The sequence below is a fragment of the Erinaceus europaeus genome, chromosome 18, assembly GCF_950295315.1.
Source record: "Erinaceus europaeus chromosome 18, mEriEur2.1, whole genome shotgun sequence".
In the NCBI taxonomy this organism is placed as follows: domain Eukaryota; kingdom Metazoa; phylum Chordata; class Mammalia; order Eulipotyphla; family Erinaceidae; genus Erinaceus; species Erinaceus europaeus.
The window spans coordinates 22,119,491-22,141,809 of NC_080179.1; the positions used below are offsets into that span (position 1 = coordinate 22,119,491).

The window sequence follows — 22,319 nt, forward strand, 5'->3', positions numbered from 1 at the left end:
AATGACAACAACAAGGGCAACAAAATGTGAAAAAATGGCTTCCAGGAGCAGTGGATTCGTAGTGTAGGCACTGAGCCCCAGCAATAACCCTGGAGGCAGAAAAAAAAAACAGAGGAGGGGGAGAAGGGAGAAATAGAGAGAGAGAGAGGAGAGAGGAGACAAAGAAAACCAGTAACAGAGTTATTTGTCCTGCAAACTCCCATAGAATATTTCTGATAAATCACTTAGTTCACATGGATATCCCCAGTGTTAGCAAGCGCTACATGCAAACCCAATCTCATATGTAAAGAGAAAAATCAAACAAAACATAAAAATGTCTCTTCATTCCAGATTTTCCTCAGTATCATAGTCGGAGCTTTAAATCTCGGCAACGCATCTTCTTGCTTGGAAGCTTTTGCAACTGGGCGTGCAGCAGCCTTCAGTATTTTTGAAACAATAGACCGGGTATGTAAAAACTAAAAGTAAAGATCATTAGCAAGTCAGGTTGGAGTAGGGGAATAATATAATATAATATAATATAATATAATATAATATAATATAATATAATATAATATAATATAATATAATATAATATAATATAATATAATATATCATATTTCTAACTAGTGTAAAAATTATCTTTTTTGTCATCATCAGTGATTTACCACATTAGGTTGACTTTTTCAGAGAGAGAAAGAGTACACGCATGTGCGTGAGAGAGAGAGAGAGAAAGAGAGAGAGAGAGAACTGAAGCTTTCTCCAATGCAGTGAGAACCAGGCTCAACTCTGAATAAAAATGATCTTATATTTACTATAGACCCAAGAAGAGGAAAAATAACCTTAACACTAGTTCTGACTTCTCTCTTTCATGTGAAAATCAATCTTTCATGTAATAATGAAAAATTAAATTTAAAAAGTTAACCCTTATGGAGATTGGGTGATGGGAACTGTGTGGCGTTGTACCCCTTCTACCCTATGGTTTTGTTAATTTATCCTTTCTTAAATGAAAAAGAAATAAAAAAAAGAAAAAGAAAGTAAGAAAAAAAAAAAGAAAGTTAACCCTTCTAAGACTCTTCCACTTCTCTAAGTGAAAAAAATGCCATAGCCCTTGTCTTGTTAGGTTATAGTGACAATCATATTAAGGAAAAACACATTGTACTTTGTCTTTCATGGTATCACAATAATGTAATAATATATAATAACATTATTATATTACATATTAACATATTAATTTTTCAGTATTATCATCATTGCATTGTTATTACATAATAATATATGCTATGTCATAGAAATAAGTAATAAATAGAAACACCAATTATGTCCATATAAATTAATTAATATATTAATCAACAACATATTTATATCAATTATAATTAATCTCACATTAGTAATTTGTTCATGCATTAATATGTCACATATAATATTATATGTAAATACTATTAATAGATAAATATCACTATATATATAAATATAGTAACTCTTTTCTATGTCTTAAGTGATAGTAAGTACATTACTATTATTAACAAATGTTTAACATGGGGGTCAGTCTGTTATTAAGTGCAGATGTTACTATGCACTAAGACCTGGGCTCCAGCCCCCACTCCCCACCTAAAGGGGAAAGCTTTACCAGCAGGGAAGCAATGCTACAGGTGTCTCTTTTTCTCTCTTCCTCTTTATTGCCTCTTTCTATCTCAATTTCTCTCTGTTCTGACCAATTAAAAAATAAACATTTATATAAAAGCACATTTTTAGTGTGGAAGCAACTTATCTTTAGCATACTTCTGTAATGTTTTACCTGCTTATTGTTCTGCTTTATGAGCAAATTCAAGCCAAGATGGGCACTGAAGGCATGTAGGTCGCATGTAGTAACATGTGGTAACAATACTATTTTATACTTCACTCTAGAAACCCATCATTGACTGCATGTCCGAAGATGGTTACAAGTTGGATCATATTAAGGGTGAAATTGAATTCCATAATGTGAGCTTCCACTACCCTTCTAGACCAGATGTGAAGGTAAGTGACAACCTCTTCCTGAGGATATGTGACATTTCATCTTTGATGATTCATTTCCAGGAGAGTAGATTGTTTTTCTGAAGCATGACTCAATTTCCAGGAACCAGGAACATATGTGTTTTTCTGGAAGTATCCCTGGGTGTCTTATCATTTCTCAGGTGACAAACTGCATTCTTTTCTGCTAGCCATACTGTGCAAATCTCTCTGACAGGAAAACAGTCTGGCAGTACTTTCAGGTTAAGTCAGCTGTATGATGCGCTGTTGAACTACGAGTGGCAGGTCCTCTCAGTGTAAACACCAGTTTAATAAGTGGCAGTATAATCAGGACAGTCAAACACAGTTTTGTCAACCACCTCCTTAGTGTCTGTGGAAGGCAGAGCCCCCGAAGGGTAGGGTATGACATGGCAAAGGAAAATGGTCATCTTGTTCCCTTTTGACTTCCTACCTGTAAGTTCTCAAGGGTCACCAGATCAATTCTTGGAGGAAAGAAAATCTTGTAATTATGCTCATGTGTCTTGTACTAGATGACTGTTTAGGACATGTGGTGAAAAAAAATGCAGTTCTCCTGTGTCTACTGAACAAATATCTCTAAGATTAATTTATCCTATAGGAAAATTAGGATCTACTTTCCCTGAATGAATTGGTTTTGGGATAAGACCTATTCTTGACTTTTAAGAATAACTCTAGCTATACTTATTATTTCAGTTATCCCCACAGAAATAAATCTAATGCAGTTCCATTTTGATACTGCATACTTATTATAATGTGTGTGTTATATGAAATACATGCTAGGTGTATAAAGATACATGTATTATGATTATACTCTAAATATATTTTATGAATGTATAGATATATATGGAAACATGAAATGTCAAACATGTCTAAAAGTACTTCATGAAATATAAATCAGACTCAATACTCAGTAGAGAGTTTTAAATGATTTCTAAAGACTTCCTTTATAATATCTGTCTGGAATCATCAGTTCATAACAGCTGTTCCACAAATGCCAATTGAATAAAAAAATTTCTATTTGGTTGTATATTTTCTTCCTACAACCAATAATTTGCTTTAATAAATTCATTTTGACCTGTGAATATTCTTCATTTATACCACAAATCTGTATGTAAACCTAATGTGTACTATAGTTTTCAAAATATTTATTATCAGGATGAGAGAATGAGAGAGGGAGAAAGAGAGAGAGAGATAAGAAAAGAGGAGAAGAGAGGGGAATGGAGGGGAGGGGAGGGGAGGAGAGGAGAGGAGAGGAGAGGAGAGGAGAGGAGAGATGCTGACCAGAACATGACTCAGCTCTGGCCTGTGGCGATACTGAAGATTGAACTATGATTTCTGGGGCCTTGGACATGGAAGTTGTAGCTCTAATAGCCTGAGCTACTTCCCCAGCCCCTGTGTACTCTATTGTACTAGGGCTATCATGATTAAAAAGAAAGAGAAAAGAAAAGGCTGCTGGGGACTAGGCGGTGGTGCATCTGGTTAAGCACATGCGTTAGAGTGTGCAAGGACCCAGGTTCCACCTGCAGGAGGAAAGCCTCTCGAGTGGCTGCGGGCTTCTCTCTGTCTCTCTCCCTCTCTATCTCCCCCTCTCTGTCTCTGTCCAGTTATCAATTTAAACAAAAAGGATGCTCAATATGTTCAATATGTGTCTGGACTTGGGGGGATGGTTGCAGTGCAATATAATCTACTACATAGAAATATAATTTCAAACCTGCTTGGATTCGCTAGTATGACATTAAAAATGCACAATACTTTGTCACAGAAATAAACCACCTTCACATAATAAGTGCAAAAATTAACACCATGTTGTTGTGAAAATATCCAGTAGACGTTTATGAATTAACTTTTGTTTGTTCATTTTTTTAGAGCTCCCAGCACTTAGTCTCTGCCTTTAACCACGCTTTGTGCTGATCAACATGCTACAAACATGTCAGATAAAATTATTCAATAGGGAGTTGGGCGGTAGCGCAGCGAGTTAAGAGCAGGTGGCGCAAAGTGCAAGGGCCATATAAGGATCGTGGTTCGAACTCTCAGCTCCTCACCTGCAGGGGAGTTGGCTTCACAGGCAGTGAAGCAGGTCTACAGGTGTCTGTCTTTTTCTCCCCCTCTCTGTCTTCCCCTCCTCTCTCCATTTCTCTCTATCCTATCCAACAATGATGACATCAATAATAATAACAACAATAATAACTATAATACACTACAATACAACAAGGGCAACCAAAGGGAATAAATAAATAAATATTTTAAATAATTATTAAAATAATTTTATTACACACACAGATTAACATTGTCAAATTTGTTCATTGTTAATCATCACTGTAACTAGTACTGTATTACTAACTTCATGACTTTTGTCCCTTGACTCTTGGGGATAGCACCTTTGAGGAATCCGAAGATGTCATAGTGTTTTAAATCAACTACTGAAACATAGTTTAGAAACTGTTGTGGAGCAATAATTCACCAGGGAGGGCTCATGCCATGTCACCGGCACATGTCAGAGGTTCAAGCCCCAGCACTACATGTGAATTGTCACATCAGGGGGAGCTCTGGTGTCTCTTCTGTCTCACTCTCACTCCTTCCCTATCTGAATGAAAAAGTACCCCAGAGTTGTGAAGTTTCACATGTACAAGGCCTTGATGTTACAAATAAATAGATAAGTGAATACAGAATTATTATTTTTTATTACCACCAGGGTAATGGCTGGGGCTTGGTGCCTGTACTACCAATCCAACACTCCTGGTGGCCATTTTTCCATTTTTTCCCCTGTTTTATTGGACAGAGAAATTCAGAAGCTAGGCAGAGATAGAGAGAGATAGGCACCTGTAGAACTGCTTCACCACATGTAAAGTTTCCTCCCTGTGGGTGGGGATGGGGCTGAGGTGGAGGGGTGGGCTTAGAACCTGGGTCTTTGAGCACGGTAATGTGTGTACTCAACCACGTGCACCACTACCCAGCACCATAAAATTTAGAGATTTATTTGTTAATCAGAGAGACAAGAGAAAGAAAGAATCAGAGCATCGGGGCCAGGTGGTGATGCGCCTGGTTAAGCTCACACATTACATACCAGGTTCAAGCCTCTGGTATTCATAAGTGGTGAAGCAGGGCTGCAGGTGTCTCTCTGTCTCGATCCCTCTTTACCTCCTCCTCCTCCCACTTAATTTCTCTCTGTCTCTATCCAATAATAAATAAATAAATATATAGTTAAAAGAAAGGATTCAGAGCATCACCCTGGCATATGCAATGCTATGAATTAAACTTGAGACCTTGTGCTTTCCAGTCCAGCGTTTTAGCCACTGTGATATCTCCAGTGTCTAAGTAAATGATGTTTTAAATTGCACAGGAAATGACAGTTGGTGTGGCTTTATTTACTTCATGTGGTCATGTCATCTGTTGGCTAGAGTTCAATAAATTAATGTGTTGAATGATAAAACTTCATCCTGAGCACTATTTACTGATTTTCTGGATATTGATAGCTATCAATGGGCATTGCTGGCAACCTAAACTTCCTTATTTTTTTTTTTTTTCAGATTTTGGACAATCTCAACATGGCAGTGAAATCGGGGGAAATGACTGCAGTGGTGGGATCCAGTGGATCGGGGAAGAGCACTTCGCTGCAGCTCATTCAGCGGTTCTATGACCCCAGTCAAGGCATGGTGCGTGACTTCCAGAACTCTCTCAATACCCAGGCACAGGAGAGTATAAATGAATGGTCTTGAAAAACATACAGGTGACTTCGAGAGTGCTGACTGCATTGACATTACTAGCTAACTCCCTGCATGCATCTCGCTATTAGATGAATGACCAGTGATGTATCTGGAAGTGCTAATATTTTCAGAATGATCTTTCTGCCTCTTCCTGGCACTGCCATAGCTATTGTTTGATGTATTAGAATGTATTATTACCACTGATTAAATTTCTCCAAACACTAAGTAAAAGAAAGCCTATATGGCTCTAAGGAAAAGAGAATATAGCTCTTAACCTGTGCTTGGAGAAGCTGAGCTAAAAATAAACTTACGTAATTTTTTTTTCAAGGAAATGGAACTTTATTTCAGTTACAATGAGACACCATAAGAGTTTTACATAGATGAATTACAGTATTGAACTGATTTCTTTTTTTTGAGATTTTTTCCCTTTTTTTACATTTATTTTTTATTTGAGGATTAATGCCTTATAGTACACAGTGAATACAATAGTTTGTACATGCATAACAGTTCCCAGTTTTCCACATAACAGTTCAACCCCCACTAGGTCCTCTGCCATCCTGTTCTAGGACCTGACCCACCCCCTTCCCTCCCACCCCAGAGTCTTTTACTTTGGTGCAATACACCAACTCCAGTCCAAGTTCTGCTTAGTATTTTCTCTTCTGGTCTTGTTTTTCAGCTTCTGCCTGTAACTTTTACAAACTACTTATTCTCTTTCTCCTTGTACTTATTTGACTATAAACATAGACTGAGACAAGAGAGAGTGGATACGAGTAACTACCATTTAGTTTTCACATAGTATACATTGGATACTTTTTAAAATGATTACTTATCCCCACAATGACCCCCCAAAGAGAAATGTGCCCATTTTGTAAGCGAGGAAACAGAGAGTTTAAGAGACTGTGGTTTGTTCCAGATGTTGTTTACATTTTTGCTAATAGTCATTTTTATTTTTTTCTTTGAACTCTTAACTTTTTATTATGGCAATGTTACCTAGTGAGTATAGCTAGAAAGTAATATTTACTACAGAACATATGAATGAGATAAAGATCATTATGTTTTGTACTACTAGAAAGGGCACTGGCCATTTATGTCTTCTTCATTACAGGCTTTTAAAGTCTACTTATACTTACAAATCCAAAAATCATATAAATATCAAAGTGTGATAAAAAGATTTTTTACTTGTTTATATTTATTTATTTATTCATTATTGAATTGAGACTAAGAGAAGTTGAGGGAGGAGGGGGAGAAAGGGGGGAAGAGACAGAGAGAGACACCTGCAGCCCTACTTCACCATTTGTGGAGCTTTCCCTCTGCAGGTGGGGACCAGGGGCTTGAACCTGGGTCTTTGTGCACTGTAATGTGTGGGCTTAACCAGGTGTGCTACCCCCTGGCCCTGAAGAGCAGATTCTATGCTTTACTGAGGAATCAAAAACCTTTCCATCCCTGGTACAATTGTGTCAAATAAAGTGACCTTTAACATCATATGTCTTTCTACAATGACTTAGCCTACAGTAATAATTGATTTTAATCTTATACTGTCATTCTGATACAGATAACATTACAAGAAGAAACGTTTTTCATTCTGATACAGATAACATTACAAGAAGAAACGTTTTTATTATAGTCTGGGTCACCTTTCCCCTCTGCTTAGGTTAAGTACATCATAATGTCTTGGCTGAGAAGCTTGAAGGATTCCTACAAATGTGATGTTAGTCTCGTGTTTTCTAGGTGACTTTGGATGGCCACGACATTCGTTCTCTTAACATTCAGTGGCTTAGAGCTCAGATTGGGATAGTGGAGCAAGAGCCAGTTCTGTTCTCCACTACCATTGCAGAAAATATTCGCTATGGAAGAGAAGATGCAACAATGGACGACATAGTTGGAGCTGCCAAGGCCGCCAATGCCTATAACTTCATCATGAATCTGCCTCAGGTACCTCAAATTACTCATTCTAGGGTGAACCAAGAGTTAGTAGTGAAAAAATAAGTTACACATGATATGCTGTTTCTTTCCCTATAATCTTAAATGTTTAAATTCTTTATTATTAATTTTTTTATTGGATAGAGACAGCCAGAAACCAAGAGGGTAAGGGGAGACAGAGAAGGAGAGAGAATGAGAGACACTTGTAGCCCTACTTCACCACCTACTTCACAAAGCTTTCCCCTTGCAGGTGGGGTCTGGGGGCTTGAACCCAGGTCCTTGTGCGCTGCAATGTGTGTGCTTAACCAGTTGTACCACCACCTAGCTCCAGTGTTTCTTCATGTCAAGTTTTAGTTCTCTTTTTGAAATGTGTCGTGAGTTTATCCCTTTATTTGAAAACACGTTAATAAATTGAAGATCTGCAAATAAGGACACTACCTTTCTTTTTTAAAATTTGTTTATTTTTATTTTATTTTATTTTTTATTTAAGAAAGGAAAAATTAACAAAACCATAGGGTAGGAGGGGTACAACTCCACACAATTCTCACCACCCAATCTCCATATCCCATCCCCTCCCCTGATAGCTTTCCCATTCTTTATCCCTCTGGGAGCATGGACCCAGGGTCGTTGTGGGTTGCAGAAGATGGAAGGTCTGGCTTCTGTAATTGCTTCCCCGCTGAACATGGACATTGACTGGTCGGTCCACACTCCCACTCTGCCTCTCTCTTTCCCTAGTAGGGTAGGTCTCTGGGGAAGCGGAGCTCCAGGACACATTGGTGGGGTCTTCAGTCCAGGGAAGCCTGGCCGGCATCCTGATGGCATCTAGAACCTGGTGACTGAAAAGAGAGTTAACATACAAAGCCAAACAAATTGTGGAGCAATCATGGACCCAAAGCTTGGAATAGTGGAGAGGAAGTGTTAGGGGGGTAATCACTGCAAACTCTAGTGTACTTCTGCTTTCAGGTATATATTTTGCAGTAGTGTATGGATACGTGTGAACATACGCTCTCTCTCACAGAATCTGGTGTATATCTAGATTTTGGGACTTTGTTAGAAAGTGATCCACCTGAGATGGAATTAGAGAATGCTATGAAAGGAAAGGTCTCACCCAAGTAATGAAGCTGAAGGGTTGTCATTCCACACCTGAAGTCTCTGGACACAGTCTGAGCTGAAGCATGTTGAGGTGGCAGTTGTTGCGTTGATTAGGTTGTGATCGGCAGATGCAATATTATTTGATATGGATTGGGAGAGGCATATGGGAAAGTGGGCCCTATCCTAAGGTTCCAGGACTGGGGGAAATATAGGCTCTATAGTGGAGGAGACACTTTCTTTCTTTTGACATGGACACATTTTTTATTCCCCCTATTAAGTAATTATCAAAATAGCTATTAGCTTTGTCTTGTGGCAGTAATGTATACAATGCCCTTTTGATGTCTACCATTGTCATTGTTCTCTTATTTAATGTTTTTATGTGGCACATCAGGGCCTTGCACATGTGTGATTGAACTGCTCCAGGTCAATTTTTCTTTTCCTTTCTTTCCTTCTTCCTTCCTTCCTTTCTTTCTTCTTTCTACTTCCCTTTTTGTTGCCCTTGTTGTTTATCATCATTGTTGTTGTTATTATTGTTGTTGTTGGACAGGACAGAGAGAAATTGAGAGAGGAGGGGAAGACAGAGCAGGGAGAGAAAGATAGACACCTACAGACCTGCATCACTGCCTGTGAAGCAAACCCCCTGCAGGTGGAGAGCTGGAGGCTAGGGTGGTCCTTGCGCTTTATGTCCCATGAACTGCTGCACCACCACCTGGCTCTCTCAATCTTTCCATTGTTTTTATTTCAGCTAGAGACAGACAAATAGGGAGAGAGGGAGGGAGACACTGCAGCACAGCTCCTTCGTCTGTGGAGATTGCCCTATTGCTGTGGTGATTCTGAGTGGTGCTGGGGACTCAGACTCAGGTTACCAATAGGATAAGTCACTGAACATATCTGATAAACTATCTGCTGACCTCATCACTGTCTTTTAGTTTCTTGTGCTGAGGCAATTACTATTATATCCTCTGTGCGGTATCTTACACATTAGAAATTCCTCTTGCACATTCCTTTTAAACAAGGACAGCAACAAACTGATTCCGTATTGTATTATATCCGTATTATGTGGATGTGTATTCTGCGACTAAAGGTCTGCGTGTCAAGCAAGTTATTATCACTAGTTAACACATGAAGTGTTACTACATGCTAGACACTGCTCTAAGCATCGATTTAGCCTCACAACTGTCTTGTCAGATAGCGGCAATTGTCTCCATCTGCAGGTGGAGAACTGAAAGTCCAAGAAGAGGTCAATGTCAAGATTATACAGCAAGTAAGCAGTAGAGACAGTTGTCACATCCACGTGTTCTGACTCCAGAGTCTGTGCTCTAGAACACTTCCTTTTTAGTCCTTTAAATTACATGCACCAATAGGATTACAGTATGAATATTATAAACTTGGTATTTAAAGAGTTTAAAGCTTTAGAATTAGACTAATTTCATACAAATTCCAGCTTACCCACTTATAAGATTTCTGACCTTGGGGAACTTACTTCAGGTCCTTATGTCACAGTATTTCTTCATTCATCACCCAAAACAGTAGTACCTACCTCATTGGTACCTGCAAGTACTGAATGAGATGATTTGTGTAAAGAGTTCACCACCATGTTTTTTTCCATGGTAGATATTCACCTCCTGTTGGCTAGAAATAGATAGGCAGAATCTGACATCAACACCACATTGTGAGACTCCTGTGCAGTATTAAACATAGACAATTATATCTAGTTGCTGTCCATGATTATAAAGCTTTTTTTTTTTTTAGATCAAGGCAGAGAAGAAAAGAAGAGTATTGAAACTTTCATCAGCATAGTGGGGGCCAGGCTTGAACCTGGGTTGACAAATGAGCTATTCCAGCAGCCCTATAAAGAAAGATATTTTGATTTCTCAATCTTAGTATAAAGACAGTTTTAACACTCTATTTTGCTTTGTTGTCTCACTAGGTAAAAGTGACTGGGACTTAATATGTATCTTAATTCTCTCAAAATATTTTTTTGAATCCTGTTCAAGTTACACTTTGATAGAAACATGTTATTTGAAGTTTAGCTAAATAAAAAACACATATAACAACGGAGCGAACCCAGAAAGGAAAGAATAAACGAAGTTTTTAATCTTATGTGCAAATATTGACTAGATAATCACTGAATTGAGAAATAAAAGTTGAGTGTGTGAAAAGCTATGCTTGAGGAGAAAGCTAGAAAGAATATGAACTGATCACAATCCAGTGCCATCAAATGCATCCTCCTCATTACTGGTTTTACCTTCTTCTTAGAAATTTGACACTCTTGTTGGAGAAGGAGGAGGCCATATGAGTGGTGGCCAGAAACAAAGAATAGCCATTGCTAGAGCTCTTGTCCGAAAACCCAAGATCCTGCTTTTGGACATGGCCACGTCAGCGCTGGACAATGAGAGTGAAGCCATGGTGCAAGAGGCCCTGAGTCAGGTTTGTTGAAGGCCAGAGTTTACTGTGCAGGCTTCTGTGGAAACACGTCTATTGTTGCTCTACGAAAGGCAATTGACTGGGGGGAGAGAGAGAGAGAGATGCTAAATGGCTATTCCTACCCGTATCCTTTTTGACAGTTTAGAAAATATTGACTAACTACAATGTTTCTTACAGTCAAATAAAAGACACTTGTGATTTATTTCCCAAAAACTGCATATATGTAATGTCACTAAGTCTGATTATTTATTTATTTATTATTTTAAATATATTTTTATACATTTTATTTATTTATTTTCACTATCATTGCCCTTTTTATTGTTGTTGTTGTTGTTGATGTCGTCGTTGTTGGATAGGACAGAGGGAAATGGAGAGAGGAAGGGGAAGACAGAGAGGGGGAGAGAAGGATAGACACCTGCAGACCTGCTTCACCGCCTGTGAAGCAACTTCTCTGAGGTGGGGAGCTAAGGGCTCGAACTGGGATCCTTATGCCAGTCCTTGTGCTTGGCATTACATTTGCTTAATCCATGGCACTACCACCTGACTCCCTATTTATTTTTTTTACCAGAGCACTGCTCAGTTCTGTTTTATGGTGGTGCTGAGGATTGAACCTGGGAGCTCAGAGCCTGAGGCATGAAAGTCATTTTGTATAAGCATTATACTGTCTCCACAGCTCTAATTTATGCAGTTTTTAAGATGATATATATATTTTCTTTTGATCACTAGCAACAATCAACAAATCTGCTATGGTGTTTATAGTCTTTACTTAATTTTTTTTATTATCTCTAGTTGTTTATTGGATAGAGTCAGAAATTGAGAGGGAAGGGGTGATAGAGAGGGTGAGAGACAATGAGACACCTGCAGCCCTGCTTCACCACTTGTGAAGCTTTCCCCCTGCAGGTGGGGACCAGGGGCTAGAACCTGGGTCTTTGTGCATTGTAACATGTGCGCTCAACCAGGTGCGCCACCACCCAGCCCCTTTATAGTTTCTAGAAAAGTATGTTAGTGGGGGGGGGATAGCATAGTGGTTATATAAAAAGACTTTCAGGCCTGAGGATCCCAAACCTCAAGTTCAATCCCCACATCACCATAAGCCAAAGCTGAGCAGTGCTTTGGTCTCTCTATCTCTATATCTTTATCTCTGTAATTAAGATAAATAAAATATGTTTTTTTAAATAAAAGTGTTATCATTTTCTAATGTCTGTACAGCCTCTTTGAGGATTTTTCCAAGAGCCCATGACTTTGATCCAACTTGCTTCCCAACCCATTACAATCTCATCTAACAGGTGTTATACATTCTTACAGATTCAACACGGGCATACAATCATTTCAGTTGCTCATCGCCTCTCCACGGTCAGATCGGCTGATGTCATTATTGGTTTTGAACATGGCACCGCAGTGGAGAGAGGTACCCATGAAGAATTGCTGGAGAGGAAAGGAGTCTACTTTACTCTAGTGACTTTGCAAAGCCAAGGCGACCCAGCTCTCACTGAAGAGGAAGGAAAGGGCAAGTGCCTTTTCCATCATGTTTGTACATTTGTTAGTTGATAGAATACTCAGTGGATTGATGTGGGTCTTTGTTGTTGTTGTTTGTTTGTTTTAATTTTTATTGTGGTGTTAATGGTCCACAGGCAGGTATTGGTACCTGGGGTACAGTTTCTTATCTCCCCATGAAAGCTCTCTACAGAATACTCTCACTGGGAACCCAAGGTTCTCTTCCTTCCCTCTTTCCCCAGAGGCCTTTGCTTTGGTGCAATACAAGACACTAAGTCCAAGTTTTGTTTTGCACTTTCCTTTTCCTCTTTATTTGTTTGTTTCCTTGCTTGCTTGTTTTACCAGAGTGCTACTCAACTCTGGTTTGTGGTGGTTCTAGGGATGTCACCTGGGACCTTTGGTGCCTCAGGCATGAAACTCTTTTTGTATAACCATTATGCTATTTCCCCAGCCCAGATTTATATGAAATTCAACACACACTGCATTATTTGTTCTTCTGAAAGTCCTATATTGTATTATGTCGATGATAAAGGGAACAACACATGTTAAGGAGATTCAATTCAACCAAATATTCCATAGAAGAATTTTTAATTCCATCCCCTATTTTTCTCCCACAAGTGTCCTGCACACAATAGTAGAACTTTTTATTGGCTGAGTCAACAAATCAATGACTAAAACTTTAGTGCTTATTTTCATGAATGTAGATAGACATTTCAGGTCCTACCCAGTGTGCCTTCTCTTTTTCAATAAGAATTTTCAGGGCAATTTAGTTCAACCTACCTTAGCCATCCACTCTAGACTGACTTCATCAAATAGCATCTGGACTTAGGAATTCCACTGGGAATTATTTTGAAATTTTTTTTATAAGGATAGACAAATGCTAAGTTTTCTTTCTTGCAGTAAAGTTGATGGGGTGTTTTGCTACCAGGCACAGGAATGATATTCTTGGCAAACCTAGTGAGTTTTTTAAAAATTCTGATATAGTCCTGCTTGTTGTTGATACTAAGAAGTGGCTCATGTTTTAACTAGAAGATGACAGTTCAGAAGATGTCATATCTAAGAAGAGACAGAGCTTTCAAAGAGGGAGCTACCGGGATAGTTTAAGGTAAGTCCATACTATGATAAAATGTTAAAATTTAAAGTTTTCAGATGTTCTGAGGAGTCTCCTTCAGCTGTGAGCCTCAGCGATATTTCAAGTACATCAAGGAGAGCCTGTAGCCTACCCTCCGCTCTTGTGTAATATAAGCATAAAGGGAAAGCTTTGGTTATCATAGTGACATTTTTGTCTCTAATTCATGTATTCTTTGTTTCTTTCTTTGTTTTAACTTTGGATTCTAAGTTTAGGGAGGGGTGGTTAGGATCATGATAGATATCCTCAATAGTTAAAAATATATTATATTAACCTAGAATGGGGATTTCTCTTTCTTTCTTTCTTTCTTTCTTTCTTTCTTTCTTTCTTTCTTTCTTTCTTTCTTTCTTCACTCCTTCCTTCCTTCCTTCCTTTTTTTCCTTTCTCTCATCATCAGGGACATTTCTGGTGCTTGGCATTTGTACAATTCCACCACTCTTACTAGTGGTTTGAAAAAAAAAATGACAGAGTGAAAGAGATAGTGAGGAGAGAGAAGGAGAGACACTGCAGTACTATGCTCCACTGATTGTCAAGCTTCCCCTTGCAGGCAATCTCATGGGTGACCTGGGGTTTGAACTTGGATCTTTGTGCTTTACCACAGGAGCCACAGCCCAGCCCTCACATGGAATTTCTTATATAAAAAAAAATCTGGGATTAGTCTTCTCCCTCAAAGATTTCATGTAGATCAACTTCAAACCATTATCTTTGCTTAATAGCCTGCTAAGCTGTAATTAAATGATAAATATTGCTGTTCCCAGAGTAGTGCCCATCCCAAGTCAAATCCTATGAACCATTTTCTACCCCTTAATTTTTTTCCCATTTACGAATTTATTTAATGAGAGAGAAGGAACCAGAGCATCCATCATTCTGGGTTGATGAAATTTTAAAATGTGTTTTACAACATTTAAGAAGAATTTTCCTAAATAACGAGCTATTTTTTTTCTTCTTGTCCAATATTCACTCACAAAATGTGGTTTTGGAGTGCACTAATAATGAGATTATACATTTTTGTCTTTCATTCTGACATTAGAGTTTCTTTTTATTTTTTTTAATTATCTTTGTTTATTGGATAAAGACAGTCAGAAATTGAATGGGAAGTGGGGGATAGAGATGAAGAGAAACAGGGAGATACCTACAGTACTGCTTCACCCCCTCATGAAGCATCCCCCTACAAGTGGGGACCAGGGGCTAGAACCTGGGTCCTTGCACATTGTAACATGTGCACTCAATCAGTTTTGTCACCACCCAGCCCCCTAGAGTTTCAATAAAAGAGTTTCTTTAGATGCTAAAAGTTGGGCCAGAAGATAGCCCTGTGGGTAGAGCACATGCTCAAATGTGGTTTGAGCCCCAGCACACGTGGGAGCTCCAATGCACTTGGAAAAAGCCCTCGTAGTGTGGTGTCCTCCCTGCTTATCTGTCACTCTACCTGAAATAAAAAAATAAAAAGGGCAGTCAGGGTCAGTGAGACCATGCCTGTGCAGAGCTCTTACTCTGCAAAATGAAATGTGTACAAAGTCTACATATTTACTGGACTTAATTTAGTAATTAATTTTGTAATATATTGAAACATCACATCAATATTTTTTCACCAAATCAATACTCTGAAACTAACATGATGTTATATGCAGAAATACCTCAATGAAATAAATTTTTGTTTGAGTTGGCATATTTAGAAAAACTGGGTCCAGAAGTATTTGTCTTTTGTGTGTGTGTATGTGAAAATATTATTCAAGGTATTTGAAGGAAGGTCAGAATGTAGCTTACCTGGTAACGTGTGTTTCTTGTCGTGCATGAGACGATAAGTTTGAGTCTCAAGACCACACAGGAGTACAACAGTTGGCACCAGAGGAACTCGGTGAATGGTGGAGGGCTACAGTGGTGTCTGTTGCTGTCCTCTCTCTCTTTCCTGCTCTCTAAAATAAAGAATGAAAAAAAAACTATGAGGGTCATTAGTACTGCACTAATGAAAAAATAAAACTATGAGAATCATTAGATGCCAACTAGCTTTGTACACAGAGAAAAGAACTAGGCATGGTATTTGACCACTAGGTAAAAGGTTGCAAAGAGAAGGTACATAGCTTCTGGGAAAAGGAGGGACAGATGTTACAGGTTTCTGAAATAGGGTGTGATGAAATTCTTACTCTGGTGTCGTGGTAGACCAGAGTAATAACCAGTTGTCATGCAGAATAGCTGCCTTACTGTCATATCACTGGGGCAACCTATGCTAGACAGTTGGAATAATTTGGTGAAGAGAAAGGTAGACTGAAGAATAAAGTAGGAGAAATCAGAGCAGATAATGTCCACCCATGCTGAGAACTGGGAGGCAGTCAATTGTATTGTGATATCCTCTTCTTTTGTCCATATTTTTCTCCTGGCTTCCAATACTCTGAGTTTGTTTGTTAGGTTCAGTCTTGTCTCTTCAAGTGACACATACCTCTTCCTCACATGTCCCGGAGAAGATCTTGGTCCTAGTTACCTAATACAAAGAAATGACTCAACTGTTACAGCATTTTAAATTAGGTAGGATAGAATTGGACTGTATTAGAAGCCAGTTGCGTAGTAGGGAGGGGAGTTAAAAGTAATTTTCTGCCTGGCCATCATGAGATTTGGCAAGACTTCAGATGTGCAAGAACACAGAAGAGGGACTTGTAATAGAGGTTCCTTGGTGAACCTGGGTGAGTAAGAAGATAACAATGCAATTAAGAAAATGTGGGAGCAAATTAGAATAGTTACTAATGTTTCCTCAAGAAGACTAGATGAACTTAAATGACAGCAATTGCTCTGATATTTATTGTAGTTCATTTCACCTGGATAGAAATGTTAAGGATTTGTGAAAGCTTTGAAATGGATTACACTACAACAATTAATTTAGGTCTCCTCCCCGCGAACAGCTTTTTTTTTTAAAAATTTTTTACTTTTATTTATATTGTCACCAGAGTTATTGCTGTTTCTTGGTGCCAGCATAACAGATTCATTATTCCTAGTACCCACTTTCCTTGTTCATTTTTCTTTTTCATAGAGACAGAAGACTAGAGACGGAAGAGGGAGACAGAGAGGGAGAAAAAGAGACACCTGCAGCACTGCTCTGTCTCTTATGAAGCTTCCACCATGCAGACAGGGTCCAGGGCTTGAATATGTGTACTTGACCAGGTGCTCCACTACTAGGCTCCCTGTTAACACATCTTTTTACCATACTACTTCAGAACAGGAGCTTTAACAATGTAACTCCCCCCACTCCAATCTTTGGCACCGCTTCTATCACTTAAGACTGGGGGCAAATTCCCGAAAGCCTAACTCAAGTTGGTCTAACCTCTGAAAGCAAAGATTCAGTTTTCTCAAGTAAAGATTTAGGAGAGGGTGAGGCAAGATAGCATAATGTATGCAAAGAGACTCTCGTGCCTGAGGCTCTGAAGTCCCAGGTTCAATCCCCTGTATCACCATAAACCAGAGTTACATTGTCGGTTTCATTTTTCATGGAATGTCTTCCCTTGAGTGTCTCTACATAATTGCAGGCATTTCTCTGTGTTATACACTTTCACGTTCATAGGAGGAATCTGGTCCCCAGTAATCCCAGAAAGAACACCCAACACCCTAAAACAACAAGAACCAATCATTTCCTGTGTCCATTCTGTATTAAATGTATGTAATGAGTAATTCTATCCCCATTCTTTTATTTACACTGTTCTCTTCATCAGAAATGTCCTTCTTTCTAGCTCACAAATATCCAAGTTCTGTCTTAGCTTCTTCTTCCATGTAACCTTTCTTTTTAACATCTGCAATACATTTTTTCCCTTTACATTTCCATATTTATTATTCAAACCTGCTTTAATACTTACCAAATCCTTTCTTACACCAGGGCTTTTTTTTTTTTTTTTTTACAAAAATATAAGTTTCTGGGAGAACTTATGCTTAAAAGACTTATTAACTTTGTAAGCCCCACCTGGCATTGGTTATCAGTGCCCAGTAAACCTCTGTTGAATGAATAAGTGAAACTATCAAACTAACTCCTATTTAAAATACTTGTTAAAACCTTGGGAGAACTGGGGTGGCTTGCAATGGAGGGGTTGGGGATTCAGAACTCTGGTGGTGGGAACAGTGTGGAATTACCCCTGTTGACATGTAATTTTATAAATCAATATTAAATCACTAATAAAAAATATAGGAGGAAAAAACTTGCTAAACAATACACCTCTAGGGGGTTTACACACACTATAGAAAATTTTACTAAGAACCCTATTTTTTTTTTTGTATCTAGGTGGGATTATGCTAAAGTAAACATCAAAGAAGTAGGTGAGAGATAAAGCTACAACCTAGGAGGGGGGTAAAGCTAGGAGGGAGTAAAGGTAAAGAAACAATACTGTAGTAACAAGTGGTAGATCCATGCCAGCTTGGTGTGAATTCAGGTCTTGAGTCTTTTTTGTAGAGTAGTAGGATAAATTTATTCCCTTCCTTTTTCTCTTTCCTTGGGTGCATTCTGAATCAGGGTCTAGCTTGGGTCCCAGCAAACCAATTTGATTAGCCTGACCCTGTCACAGCTCTGTTAAACTTAACAAAGAAAATCACATACCTGGTTACCATGTTACCTACCAAATATTTCTGTTTATTTGACATTTGTGATGTATACCTAGACACTAACTGAGTCTTGTTCCAACCTGCCCACAATCTACAGACTTTCATCTTTCTGTTTATTTACAGAGCTTCAATCCGGCAACGCTCCAGGTCTCAGCTTTCTTACCTGGGGCATGAACCTCCACTAGCTGTCCTAGATCATAAGTCTACCTATGAAGAAGACAGAAAGGTCAGGAACAATCACTCATGGGAGAATGGAAGAAATGATTTCTGGAGACTGTTGTATGCCCTTTAAACTTAAGAATGTGCTTTTTCTTGGCCTTGGGCTAGTAATGTTTCACTAAACCAGACTAAATGGAAGACCCTCTCAGGATCACACGAAAACTCTAAATCTTATTATATATATTAGCTTAATGTATTATTTTTAAGAATATATGGGAACCAAAATAGAACTACTAAAGGTGGATTAAATTATGTAAGCATCTTTGAAACATTTTTAAGAATACCTGAAAATTTTTTGTTCAAAATTTTTTTGTTGTTTTGTTTTCTTTACCAGAGCACTGCTCAGCTCTAGCTTATGGTGGTATGGGGGCTAAATATGGAACTTTGGAACCTCAGGCATGAGAGTCTCATTGTATAACCATTGTGTCATCTATCCCTGCCTTTCTCAATTTCTAAAATTATAAATCATAACAACCATGACAAAAATTTTTGATCAGCAAAGGCATTTGGTTACACTGAGCTTTAATTTTTAAACTAACAGAGACTAATTATATGGACATTTGCTTACTTCACCTATTTTTAGAATAATTTAAAAATTGCTTTACTAACTTTTAAAAATATTTTATTTCACTTGAGAGAGAGAGAGAGATCCAGAGAAAAAGACACAAAGATAGATAGACCAGAGTATTGTTCAGCTCTGGCTAATTGTGGTGCTGGGGATTGAACCTGGAACTTTAGAAGTCTCAAACATGAATGCCTTCCCAGCCCAGCACTGTTAATTTTAAAGTTAATGTCAAATGACAAAAATTGCAGAGGTAGGAGTGAAAACACACAGCAATATAAACTTTCTATATAAGGATGCAGCTATCCAAAGGACACAGTCTAATTTTCATGTTAAGTCGATTAACCCTCCTCCAAGTTTCTAATCACCTAACTTCATTCTTCAGTTCTGATATTCTCATGGTCAGTCCCTTATTACTCTTCATTTGAACCATTTTATGACTTATTTTCTTTTCTTTAAGGGGCAGGGGTGGGTAATGGATTACGGTACAGTTGTTGATACATGGGTAAATCATCTCCTTGTTGATACATGGGTAAATCATCTTCTTGTTGATACATGGGTAAATCATCTCCTTGTTAATAGTTGTCTGCGAAACATTCTTACCCCCAACTTAGGTTCGTTTCCATCAAAGCTCCTCCTCCCGCCCTCTCTATTCCTCTTCTTCTCCAGAGTCTTTTGCTTTGTTACAATACACCAAATGTAGTCCAAGTTCCATTTTGTATTTTCCCTTTCTTTCCTTGTTTCTTAAATTCCACCTATAACTAAGATCATCTCAATTTTCCTATTAAGCTTTATTTGGGGTCATGCTGTTGTCAAGATAGAGAGGAAAAATCACCCACATTTCTGTGTTCTTCTCATGCTGAATGAGTCATCCAGATAACATCAAACAGTTAACGGAAGAAGCATCCATCTAATAAGAAATACATGGCGCATTTAAGTGGTAAAAGTGTTCTATAGAGGGGGCTGGGTAGTGGTGCATCGGGTTAAGTGCACACAGTTTGAAGGTCAAGGACCCACTCAAAGACCCCAGTTTCAGTCCCAACTCCCCACCTCAGCAGGGGGATCACTTTACAAGCAGTGAAGCAGGTCTGCAGGTGTCTTTTTCTCTCCCTCTGTATCTTCCCCTCCCCTCTCAATTTCTCTCTGCCCTACCCAATAAAATGAGAGAGAGAGAAAAAAGACCACCAGAAGCAGCGTATTCGTAGTGTAGGCATTTGAGCCCCAGCAATAATCCTGGAGGGGAAGAAAAAGTTCTAAAGAAAAAAGAGGACTGATGCAAGGTTATTTCTCCCATATTAGAGATCCTGGGGCACCAAAGAGACAGAAAATATCACAAAATAAAAGGAAGATTACTTCCTCTTTACTCTGAGAGTAACAAAGATAAATTTCTCAGATCGAGGACATATTTACTGACAACCTTATCTCTGGAGTATATCATTAAACCACAGTCTTCTAGGTCCTAAGCATGGGGTAGTCAGTTGGACAGCGTGAGAGCTCCTTTAGTCAGGAAAGAGCAAAGATCTGAGAGACTAAGAGAACAAATTCCTCTCAGCCTCTAAAGCCTCATTGTTCTTAGAATAGTCTACATTATGTTGCCATTAGAACAGGGATTCAACTTCCCTTTAGTTCCCATATCAACATGATACTGTAGAAGACTTGTCCTGGGCACAATGAGAAAAGCTTTAATTACAAACTACTTAGGGATGGTGACTATAGATTATTTGTGCAGGTAGCAGTTTGCACACCTAGCCAAATGCCCAGAAGATTGTAGGACATCAGTCTTAAAAAACAAGGATGGAAAATTTAATTTCAACAATAAAATAAAACCCTGAAACACAAGATTTATCAAAAACAGTAAGCCAGAGAATTTTTTTACTGTGATTTTCTTTTTTTTAAAAAATTTTTATTTATAATTGACTAAACCCTATGATAATAGGAGTATAACTTCACACAGTTCCTACCACCAGAACTCCATAATCCCATCCCCTCCCTTAATAGCTTTCCTATTCTTTAACCCTCTGGGAGTATGGACCCAAGGTCATTGTGGGATACAGAAGGTAGAAGGTCTGGCTTCTGTAATTGCTTCCCCGCTGAACATGGGCATTGACAGGTCGATCCATACTCCCAGCCTATCTCTCTATTTCCCAAATGGGGAAGGGCTCTGGGGAACCAGAGCTCCAGGACACACTGGTGGGGTTGTCTGTCCAGGGAAGTCTGGTCAGCATCATGCTAGCATCTGGAACCTGGTAGTTGAAAATAGAGTTAACATAGAAAGCAAACAAATTGTTGACAAATCATGGATCTAAAGGCTGGCATAGTGCAGAGGAAGAGTAGGGGAGTCCTCCATTTTGTAGATAGCTAGTAGGCATATTTTAGTTATATTCTAAAGGGTCTGTGGCTATACTTGTTTTTTGTTTTTTGTTTTTCTTTTTCTTTTTTCCCTGAGCCTGAAATCTGATATGCAGGTGAATCCAAGTTATTGTCTGGGGAGATGATGTCATGGTTGGAAAAAGGACCAGAAAGCTGGATCAGGGAAGAGAGTAGCTCTCTAATATTAGAAAAGGGGTATAAATATTGTTGAATATAAACCCCATTGATTTTATGTGATCTGGAGTCCATAATCAATTTAGGGGACTATGTGACCTCTGCATCCCTGTAGATCTGAGCTCACATTCTGTAGTCATGAGCAGGAACATTCCAAGCTGCCCCAATATCGACCCATCTTCCTCAGGTGTAGCACAGAGTATGTTGTCCATCCTCCCTTCGGAGCGTGGATCATTCTCTACCATTGCTGATCCAAGTTGAGGGCAAGGTTCTATGGGGGCCCACAACGGGGTCTATTGTGTTGTTCCTGATAGAAATGACCAGCAACAATGGAGAGAGGGGGTTATTGCTGGGGCTCAGTGCCTGCACCACGAATCCACTGCTCCTGGAGGGCATTTTTTTCCCTTTTGTTACCCTGGTTGTTTTATCATTGTTGTAGTTATTATTATTATTATTGATGTCATTGTTGTTGGATAGGACAGAGAGAAATGGAGAAAGGAGGGGAAGACAGAGAGGGGGAGAGAAAGATAGACTCCTACAGACCCGCTTCACTGCCTGTGAAGCGACTCCCCTGCAGGTGGGGAGCCAGGAGCTCGAACTGGGATCCTTACACTAGTCCTTGCGCTTTGCGCCACGTGCGTTTAACCCA

The 22,319-nt window shown here is 38.9% G+C and overlaps 1 protein-coding gene across 4 annotated transcripts in view; it reads left to right on the top strand.

Annotated features, from left to right (window-relative positions):
- ABCB11 (ATP binding cassette subfamily B member 11) overlaps positions 1–22,319 on the top strand; it is a 90,306-nt gene that overhangs the window by 36,247 nt on the left and 31,740 nt on the right. For all 4 annotated transcript variants that reach the window (XM_060177759.1, XM_016195310.2, XM_007539307.3 and 1 more), the window contains exons 11-18: positions 331–444; positions 1,885–1,995; positions 5,535–5,660; positions 7,440–7,643; positions 10,983–11,153; positions 12,456–12,657; positions 13,674–13,749; positions 18,469–18,571. In XM_060177759.1, coding sequence (XP_060033742.1) covers positions 331–444; positions 1,885–1,995; positions 5,535–5,660; positions 7,440–7,643; positions 10,983–11,153; positions 12,456–12,657; positions 13,674–13,749; positions 18,469–18,571 — 1,107 coding nt within the window. The remainder of the gene's footprint in view (positions 1–330; positions 445–1,884; positions 1,996–5,534; positions 5,661–7,439; positions 7,644–10,982; positions 11,154–12,455; positions 12,658–13,673; positions 13,750–18,468; positions 18,572–22,319) is intronic.